The following is a 9,149-nucleotide window of genomic DNA, read 5'->3' as shown; positions in this document are numbered from 1 at the left end:
GGACAGAGAGGCACTGTGCAAAGTGGGGGGTTGAGAGTAGCTGATTGGGTGGGTGGAGCTGCACTGCGGGGGTACCAGTGCGCGCGCCTGAGGTCGGAGGAGGAGGGGTGAGGGGAATCTGGCGGGAAGGAGCCCCCCACCCGCGGAACCGCATGCGCACTGGGGACCTGGAGGCACGGGCTTTTGTTGGGCAAGCGGGCGGGCTGGAGGGGTCCGCGCATGCGCAGGCTCCCCAGCCGCGGGGGGTGTACGAAGAAAAGGGGCGGGGTGGTCCGGGCTGCTGTGCTGGCAGCAGTAGGCGAGGGCGCGGCTGCGGGGTTCCCGGTGCTGAGCACGGACGCCATTGGAGCCCCAGGGAAGGTAAGGATCCAGCCCCAGCCCGGACCGGAGAGGGCGAGTGGAACCCGACGCGCTGCGCCCTCCTCCCCCCTCCGGATCTGAACAAAGCCCAAGCACGCAGAACCGGAACCCCATTCGACCCAAGGTCTAGGCGGGAGCCCCCGCTCCCATCCCCGTCAGTCGCAGGCGCTGGGATCCGAGCCCTTTCTACAGCGGACCCCGTGACCCGAACGCCTGGAGCAGCCCCGTGCGCTGTGCCCGAGCTGCGCTGCCCCAGCGCGGAGGCCCCACCCCCACCCCACCGCTCCTAGATTACTCCAGCCGAGCTGACCGCCGGCCCCTTCCTGGAGTGCCAGTCCTTGGATGTGAGAGCTGCGGCGCTCCACCTGGAGCCTCACCTAGGTCCGCGGCGCCCACTCCATCCACGCCTAGCGCTCCAGCACGAGCCCCACCTAGGCCGGAGTCAGCTGGATGCCCCCCTCCCGGACCTGGCCAAAAGGTCCCTGGGATTCAGTTTCCCAGAGCTTGCCGCTGTCCCTGTTTTCTGAGCCCTCCCACGTGCTCCCCTCCCAGCCCGGTGCCCTGCCCCGGCCCTTAAATTCAAGCCCTTTGTTTCCGCCTCTCTCACTGCATCCCCTTTGGGACTCTTGGGACCCCAGCCCTGCAGGACACCCGCTATCCCAATGCAGCCGCTGGGACGGGGAGCCTGCCCGTCCTAAACTCCCTATTCGGTGCGAGGGCTGTCCCTTTCCTAGGGCTCTGTCCCTGACCAATCGTCCCCCGTCAGACACTGCCACCCCCTCGTACTGCCTACTGCCTGGTTACCTGATGATTGTGGCCCCTGACCTCCCTAGAGATCCCAGCTCCCACTGGATCCCGCCCCTCCCCCTGCAGCTGCCTCCCCCTCCCTCTCAGGCTGAGCTCTCTCTCTCTCTCTCTCTCTCTCTCTCTCTCTCTCTCTCTCTCTGGGACCCGCAGCATGGCTGAGGGAAGCTACAGTGTGGAATCGGAAAACCACAGCGTGGAAGCCATGGATGAGGGGAGCCACGAGGTCAGGGAGGGAGGGATGGCCGAAGGCAACGACTATGAAGAATTCGGTGCTTTTGGTGGCTATGGCACCTTCACCAGCTTTGACATGCACATCCTCAGAGCCTTCGGCAGCTTGGGTCCAGGCCTTCGCATCTTAGCGGTGAGGCCCCTTCTCGGCCACCTGCTGGCCTGGGCCTTTTCCCCTGTGAAGGGGGAAAGGGGTTGGATGAAGGGGAGGGTGGAGCGGGGGAGGACTGCGCAGCTCCCCCAAACCTTCCCTCTCCTGCTGGTTGGAGGGAGGGGGTTTGGGAAGGTCTTGGGGTGGTCGGGGCTGGCTGCCGGCAGGGAGGGGGGCTGGCCCAGGGCAGCATGAGGCCAGCGTGTAGAGTGGTCTGCCTCCCCTGCCCTTCTCCCCGGCCTTGCAGAATGAGCCCTGGGAACTGGAAAACCCTGTGCTGGCCCAGACCCTGGTGGAGGCCTTGCAGCTGGATCCGGAAACACTCGCCAACGAGACGGCCGCCCGTGCCGCCAACGTAGCCCGCTCTGCCGCCTCCAACCGTGCCAACCGGGCCGCCGCCCGGGCCGCCGCCGCTGCCGCCCGCGCCTCCTTGAACCAGGTGTTCCCTGACCACCGGGTGGCCACACCTCGGGCCTCGGGAGACAATGTGCAGCCCACGACCTGCACCGAAGCTCAGAGGGCCACCCCTGAGACACCCCTGGCTTCTCCGCAGATCTCCCAGATGTTTGTCACCAGTGAGGCGGCTGTCCCTGGGGCTCCAGCAACCTCCACGCAGTCCCAGGCAGCCTCCGCGGCCCAGGAGGCCCAGGAGGCTGCTACCGAGGGCCCTAGTACGGCCTGTGCTTTCTCTGAGGCCCCACGTGCCAGTGAGGTGGATGCCACCCGGCCCAAGGCGGCGTTTCTGGGCCAGAACGATGGCTTTGATTTCACTCAGCCGGCAGGTGTCAGCGGCATGGCCTTCCCGCGCCCCAAGAGACCTGCCCCGGCCCAAGAGGCTGCCACGGAGGGCCCCAGTGCTGCCTCCGGTGTGGCCCAGGCCGCACCTGCCAGGGAGGCGGCAGCCACCCGGCCCAAGGCGACCAAGTCTGGGAAGGCTCTGGCCAAGACCCGGTGGGTGGAGCCTCAGAATGTTGTGGCAGCAGCTGCTGCCAAGGCCAAGATGGCCACGAGCATCCCTGAGCCCGAGGGTGCAGCTGCCACCGCTCAGCACAGTGCCGAGCCCTGGACCAGGATGGGAGGCAAGAGGACAAAGAAGGTGAGATCTCCCTGCCGTCTCCACACACCCCCCCCCCTCCCGTGCTCCCCTCCTTTCCCTCTTCTCCCCTGCCCTCCCCTCCGCTGGGCCCTGTTGCTTCAACGCAAGTTTGCTGAGCATGTTTTCACGTCACGCAGTTCCTACCCTCAGGACTGGTGGGAGAAGAGGCTGGCTCGGTGCCTGGCCCTTAGTACGCACGCGGCACGTGCCAGCCGCTGCCCGTCCTGCTCTTGTTGGCACGTGCCTGCTTCGGGGAAGGTGTGTGCCGGGCGCGTTGGCACGGCGAGCCTGGTGGCCCCTGGTCTCTGCTCTAATTCTACAGTCCAAGCACCTGGATGATGAATATGAGAGCAGTGAGGAGGAGAGGGAGCCTCCTACGGTCCCACAGACCTGGAGAGCATCGCAGCCCTCGGTGACGGCGTGGGCTCAGTCGGCCCCTCGGACCCCGATGGCCCCGAGGTCCCAGATACCCTCAAGGCACGTACTGTGCCTGCCCCCCCGCAACGTGACCCTTCTGCAAGAGAGGGTAAGAAGTCTGCCCTTCCCCATCTCCCTCCTCTCCTCCCTCGTGGGCCACTTCTCTGCAGTCACCCGTGCCTCGGTCTCCCCGTGTGTCCCTCCTTCTGCAGGCAAATAAGTTGGTGAAATACCTGATGATTAAGGACTACAAGAAGATTCCCATCAAGCGCTCAGGTAGGCAGCCCGTGCCCCCTCGCCAGCCCCTACTCTGCGGCTGTGCCCCCACCCAGCAGGCTGCAGCTGGTCCCTCCGGTGCCACAGAACGGGGTCCTGGCTGTGCCGCGCCCCGCAGGGCCGACCAGGGGGCCGCAGCTCTGTGGCCCCTGCTCAGCCCAGGTGCTCGCTCCAACTGCCCCCTCCCGCAGACATGCTGAAGGACGTCATCCGAGAATACGACGAACATTTCCCCGAGATCATTGAACGAGCAACGTACACTCTGGAAAAGGTGGGTGCGGGTGGGAGCAGCTCTGCGGAATAAGACTGGGGGCCGGTGTCGGTGCCGCCGGTTCAGGAGCCTTCCCTGCCTGTCCGCCTGGGCGCTTCCCCTGCACTGGCTGCTCTCGCCGCGCCTCCTCTCCTCCCTGTCCTCTCTCGTGCTCCCCGAGCCTTCCCTTGTCTCCTGAGGTGGGTCTCACTGGCTCTGCCAGCGCCAAGGCTCTCACAGGGCAGGTCCCCCGGGTCCTCTCCCCTTCCACCCTCGCCCATGAGTTTGGATTCCCCGCCGAGGAGGTTCTAACCGGGAGGTGACTGCCTGCCTGCCAGGTGCCCAGCACGGGGTTTGATCTCTCTCTCCCCACCATTGTCTCCCCCGTGCAGAAGTTTGGGATCCACCTGAAGGAAATCGACAAGGAAGAACACCTGTATATTCTGATCTGCACACGGGATTCCTCAGCTCGCCTCCTTGGAAAGTAAGAAAGGGAAGCAGGGCTGTGGCCTTCCTGGGTGGTGCCCGTTCCCGGCCCACAGCCCCTCAGAGAAGCGGGAACACGGAGCTTGAGCGCCGAGCACGGCTCCCACACGGTGGGGACTAGTGTGCGTGAAAGGGACAGTGGCCTGGGCTGAGGCCTTGCTGCCGGCAAGGTCCCCCCCAGGCTGCTGTCAGGGTTTCCTCCCAAGGCTTCCGAGGAAAGCAGCTTGCCCTTTGCCCTGTGCCCTGTGCCCTGCGTCCGCTCCCTGCCTCACCCTGTGCTCTGCGGAGCCCTGGCAGGGAAGGCCTGGTGTCCATGTTTTAGGGAGGAGGTGATTAGGTCTCAGGCAGAGGTGTGAACGGGCTGGGAGCAGGGCGTGAGCTGCGCCCACGGCTGGGAGGAAGTGCCCCGGCGCTGGGGTGTGTGGGAGAGGCGAGGAGAGTGAGCCGGCTATCCCGCCTCAGCCAAGGGGCGCTGGACAGGATCCCGCTTTCCGCACCTTTAGGACCAAGGACACTCCCAGGCTGAGTCTCCTCTTGGTGATTCTGGGCGTCATCTTCATGAAGGGCAACCGTGCCAGCGAGGGTGAGTGGCTGGGCCTGCAGCCGGGGGCTTGCCCAGAGTCTCTGCCTGCCTGCGGTGCCAATCTCTCTTACCTCCTCTCCCCTTGCAGCTGTCCTGTGGGAGGCGCTACGCAAGATGGGACTGCGCCCCGGGTGAGACTGGGCTCTGCCTGATCCTCCCCTCGGCGCCGTCCTCTGGCAGAAGGGGTCCCGGGATGGTGACAGCCTGGTGGTCTGGTGCAGGGGAGCGAGGCTCCCCAGACTAGGTGGAGGGCAAAGGGTCTTGTCAGGACGGATGGGGGAACGGTGCCAAACTCTCAGCCGCCTCTCTGCTCTGTGTCTCCAGATGAGCGGGAAGAGAGAGGGTCGGAGTTAGGGACTGCGTCACACCCTACTGGGGCGTCCCTGACGAGCAGTCACTTGGCCTGTGCTGCATGCCCAGGCCTCTGTGGCGATGCCCTGTGAGCTGGGAAGCTCCTAATCATGCCAGGGAGTGCCCCTGCCCTCATCCAGGGGTCGGGCACTGCCACCATCTCTGCTCATGGATTCCCGTCCTTGCCCTCAGGGTGAGGCACCCGTTCCTTGGCGACCTGAGGAAACTCATCACAGAAGAATTTGTGAAGCAGAAGTGAGTATGGAGGAAGCTCACTTGCTTGCGTGCGAGTGCGGCCGAGAAGGCCTTTCCGTGTCCCAAATCTTAAACTAGAGGGATGGGCGGCACGGGTGCGGGCGGCCCGTGCGAGCCTGTGGGGGGCAGGGCGCCAGGGCGGTGTTGGAGAAGGGAGCTCGCGGTGCCTGAGCATCAGGCGAGGGCATGGAGCAAGCCGCTCGCGGCTGAGTGTTTCTTCCCCGCCCGTGGGTTTCCTTGGCGGGTCCTTCCCGGGCTGGGCCAGGCCGAGGTAGAAACGCTCCCGGCGGGTGTGCTCAGAGCAGGGGGCCTGAAGAATGACTGCTCCCAAGGCACCCGACAGGAACTTGGGGTCGTTGTGACGAGGGGCACGGAACACTTGTGGCCTTCCTAGGAACAAATGCCCTAGGCCCGTCTCCCCTGCCCTCCCGCACGGCTTCCAGGCAGGAGCAGTGGCGTGAGGCTTTGGGGGCCTGCCTGTCGCAGGCAGAAGTGCAGGGAGTGAGACTGCGATGGCGGGGGGGGGGGGGGGGGGGGGGGGGGGCGGTGCTGGAGGCGCGGGGCAGGCCTGTCGCAGGGGCCGACAAGGGCCCCCGTGGAACCCGTCAGTTCAACATCAGGTCTGCTGGGCTAGACGCGAGGCTTCTTCCCTCCCACGCTAAGGTACCTGGAGTACAAGAAGATCCCCAACAGCAACCCCCCCGAGTACGAGTTCCTGTGGGGCCTGCGAGCCCGCCACGAGACCAGCAAGATGCGGGTCCTGAGATTCATCGCCCAGGTAACGGAGGCCTCTGTGCGGGGCCCTGTGCTGGGGCGGGGGGGGGGGGGCCTCCTCACCCTGCTTGTCTCTTGGTTGCGGCTTGCTCGTTATCGTGTGTTTCCAGTGGGGGTGCCAAGGCTCAGAGAGGTCCCTGAGCACCTTACAGCGGGTCGCAGGCGTGGTCGGCCTGAGGGATGGGGCGACATCCCAGGTGTGGCCCAGGGTGTGAGGTGGGCACTGGGCGCTCGCTCGGTGGGGGTGGGGCCGCTCCCCACGTGGTCGGGGTTGCTGTTTCCACCTCAGAATCAGAACCGAGACCCCCGGGAATGGAAGGCTCATTTCTTGGAGGCCGTGGATGACGCTTTCAAGACTATGGATGTGGACATGGCTGAGGAACACGCCAGGGCCCAGATGAGGGCCCAGATGAATATCGGGGAGGAAGCTCTGGTTGGACGGTGGAGCTGGGACGACATCCAGGCCGAGCTCCTGACCTGGGACGAGGACGGAGATTTTGGCGACGCCTGGGCCAGGATCCCCTTTGCTTTCTGGGCCAGATACCATCAGTACATTCTGAATAGCAACCGTGCCAACCGGAGGGCCACTTGGAGAGCTGGTGTCAGCACTGGCACCAACGGTGGGGCCAGCACCAGCGTCCTAGATGGCCCCAGCACCAGCTCCACCATCCGGACCCGAAATGCCGCCAGGATTGGCGCCAGCTTCTTCTCCTGGATCCAGTAAGAGTTTCGGAAGAGAAAGGCAAGGGCCTCTGCGGGAGGGCGGTGCAGGGGCCCTGACCCGGCAGAGGGAGCCGGCGGGCGGGGGCGGGCGGGGCGGGAGCGGCGGTGTGCGTGTGGAAAGACGCTTGTTTTCTGATTTCTCTCCCTCCCTGGTGGACGCGTGTTTCCCTCGGATGTTCCCACTTTGATTCCTTGTGCTTGCAGACACCGCTGACGAGCTGCAGCAGTCTTCCTCGCCCAGCCGGGGGGCCTCCTCAGAGTCCCTGTGGACACAGCGCCCCAGGCAGCTTCTATGAGTTCAAGGTGGCATGCAAGATGAAGCTTTCTTTGCTCTTCCGGCTTTCGTCGTGTGCTTTTTCTTGTGCTGTCATGTTTTGGTATCAGTGTTCCATTAAAGTTGCAGAATTAACCGGGCTGTTCCCTCCTTTACCTGCGTACGCGGCGCCGTCCGGGGCCCGTGGCGGGGCTGGGAACAAGGAAACTTCCTTGGGCTTTCTGCCATAGGTGGGCCCGGCTCTGCTGTAAGGGTCCCCAGCGGCAGGCGGGATGCTGGCAGGTGTGGGGGTTCCCGCTGAGCGTGGGGACCATGAGTTTGAGGAGGCCCCCCGGCAACATGATGTGTGACTTCCCGCAAGGCTTGCTGGGCAGCCCCAGTTCCAGGCCAAGAGGGAGGCAGCAGGAGGGATGGAGTGGAGGACTGGCTTGGTGCCACTGTCCCTCCCGCCCAGGGACAGGGTCAACAGACCGCAGGACCCGCCTCCTGCAGCCCCATCTTGGAGAGGATGTTCTGGAACCCTTGGCTCATCATTCACACGATTCAGAACCCCGTCCTAGGGACAGAGTGTTCAGGACAGCGAGGTGGGCCTGGCAGTGATGCTCTCCCTGCTCCAGCGGGCAGAAGGAGGAGCCGTGATTGCCGGGAGAGCCGGATTGAATGAAGACGAGGCTTTGTGCGCACCTAGATGGTCCGTTGCCTGGGACAGACCGGAGGCCTGTCTGGGGGCTTCCGTGCTCTTCTCCTTTGGAAGCAGGGCTCTCCCAGGGAGGCCAGGGCCAGGCCTAGGTCCTGGGGTGTCCAAGGGCCGGGTGATACCTGGGGGAGCCCGGGGTAGGGCTGTAGATCCTCTGGGTGCAAGACGGTGAGGGCAGAGACAGGTCGGCCTCCTGTGAAGGACTCAGTGGCAGGCAGGGACAGAGTCCAGGGCTTTCTGGAGCTCTGTGGTAACGTCCAGAGCTGGGGAGCACAGAGCCCCAGACAAAGAGGATGCGGACAGTAGTGTAAGGATCCTGCCTCCCCCACCCCTTTCCCTTTGCCCCCAGTAGAGGCTCCCATGGCTGCCAGACCTCGATCCTGACCCAGAGCGGGCTGCGTAATGGCACGGCCCAGTGGCAAATGTAAACGCAGGTCGCCTTGCTCAGAATTAGTAAGAATTTCGAGACAGCGACAACAGCATTCAACCACGTGTGGAGCCCTTCTGAGCCTGGCACTGCACAGGTCACACACCCAGGAAGCCACCCTGTCTTCACACAGACTTCGGGTGGGTCTGCACCGTGCTGGCTGCTGCTGTCATTTCTACCTCTCTGGTGCCTGTGTCCATCCTTGGCCACAGTGACTTTCTGGGATTTTAACAGAAACGGAGTCCAGAGATTGACTGGAACTGGACACACGTACACACACACACACACAAACACACACACACACACACACACACACAAACACACACACACACACACACACACACACACACACACACAGAGAAATGGAATCTTCTTCCCTTCGTTTCCAGGTCTATGGTTGGGGCTAGGGCAGAGATGAGGGATGCCTGGACACCAGCCCTGGTGTCATCAGTTATATGCCATTTGGGTAGAGCCTCCCGGGCCGCTTTTATGCACACAGGAGGCAATGCCTTCCCTTGGATCAGGATGCGGAGGCCCAGGCGTGAGTCTGAGCACTGTGTGCAGCAGGACTTGAGATAGGGAAGCTCATCTGGAAAGGAGCAGGAAGCAGCCCTCAGAGATAGGGCACCGGCCAGGGCACCACCTCCCAGTCGTCCGTGCTGGCTGGGCTCTCCCCCCGGCCCCTCCCCACCCTGAGCTGGGCCTCACCAGGGCCCGCTCTCCCCACCCTGCCCTGCTTGCCCACCCTGCAGGGGCAGCACTGAGAGCAGGCTGGGCAGGGCAGAGGATGGCAGGGAGGCTGCCTGGGGCCAGGGAGGAAGGAGCACCGAGGGAAAGGCGGGCAGGCTCTGGGTCCCGCGGGAGGGTCAGGCCGGCCTCCCCAGAGACAGCCACCTCCTCACTCCCAGGGCCAATGGGACACCGAGGCAGGCCTCCCTCCTGTCCCAGCCTGGGGCCTTGTGCAACCCCCCGCCACAAAGTCCCAGGGTCCCTG

At 64.4% G+C, this 9,149-nt stretch overlaps 1 protein-coding gene and 1 non-coding gene across 3 annotated transcripts; both read left to right on the top strand.

Annotated features, from left to right (window-relative positions):
- Positions 1-216: 216 nt before the first annotated feature.
- LOC123628591 (melanoma-associated antigen D4) lies at positions 217-7,166 on the top strand. 2 transcript variants are annotated; one of them, XM_045538415.1, is made up of 13 exons: positions 217-360; positions 1,318-1,528; positions 1,794-2,642; positions 2,965-3,168; positions 3,272-3,335; positions 3,527-3,606; positions 3,978-4,069; positions 4,575-4,654; positions 4,743-4,785; positions 5,198-5,260; positions 5,924-6,038; positions 6,324-6,754; positions 6,962-7,166. In XM_045538415.1, the coding sequence occupies exons 2-13, from the start codon at positions 1,319-1,321 to the stop codon at positions 6,969-6,971; spliced, it is 2,241 nt and encodes a 746-aa protein (XP_045394371.1). In that variant the 5' UTR covers positions 217-360; position 1,318; the 3' UTR covers positions 6,972-7,166. The 2 variants fall into 2 exon arrangements, with proteins under 2 accessions (XP_045394371.1, XP_045394372.1); XM_045538416.1 differs by having other exon boundaries at positions 231-360; positions 6,324-6,776.
- Positions 5,548-5,673, top strand: LOC123628992. The gene has a single exon (XR_006731867.1). It is a non-coding gene; the product is annotated as a small nucleolar RNA SNORA11 (small nucleolar RNA).
- Positions 7,167-9,149: the final 1,983 nt, after the last annotated feature.

Source organism: Lemur catta, chromosome X (genome assembly GCF_020740605.2).
Source record: "Lemur catta isolate mLemCat1 chromosome X, mLemCat1.pri, whole genome shotgun sequence".
Taxonomy (NCBI): Eukaryota; Metazoa; Chordata; class Mammalia; order Primates; family Lemuridae; genus Lemur; species Lemur catta.
Note: the sequence above shows the minus strand (reverse complement) of the source record. Positions and strands in the feature narration are given on the sequence as shown.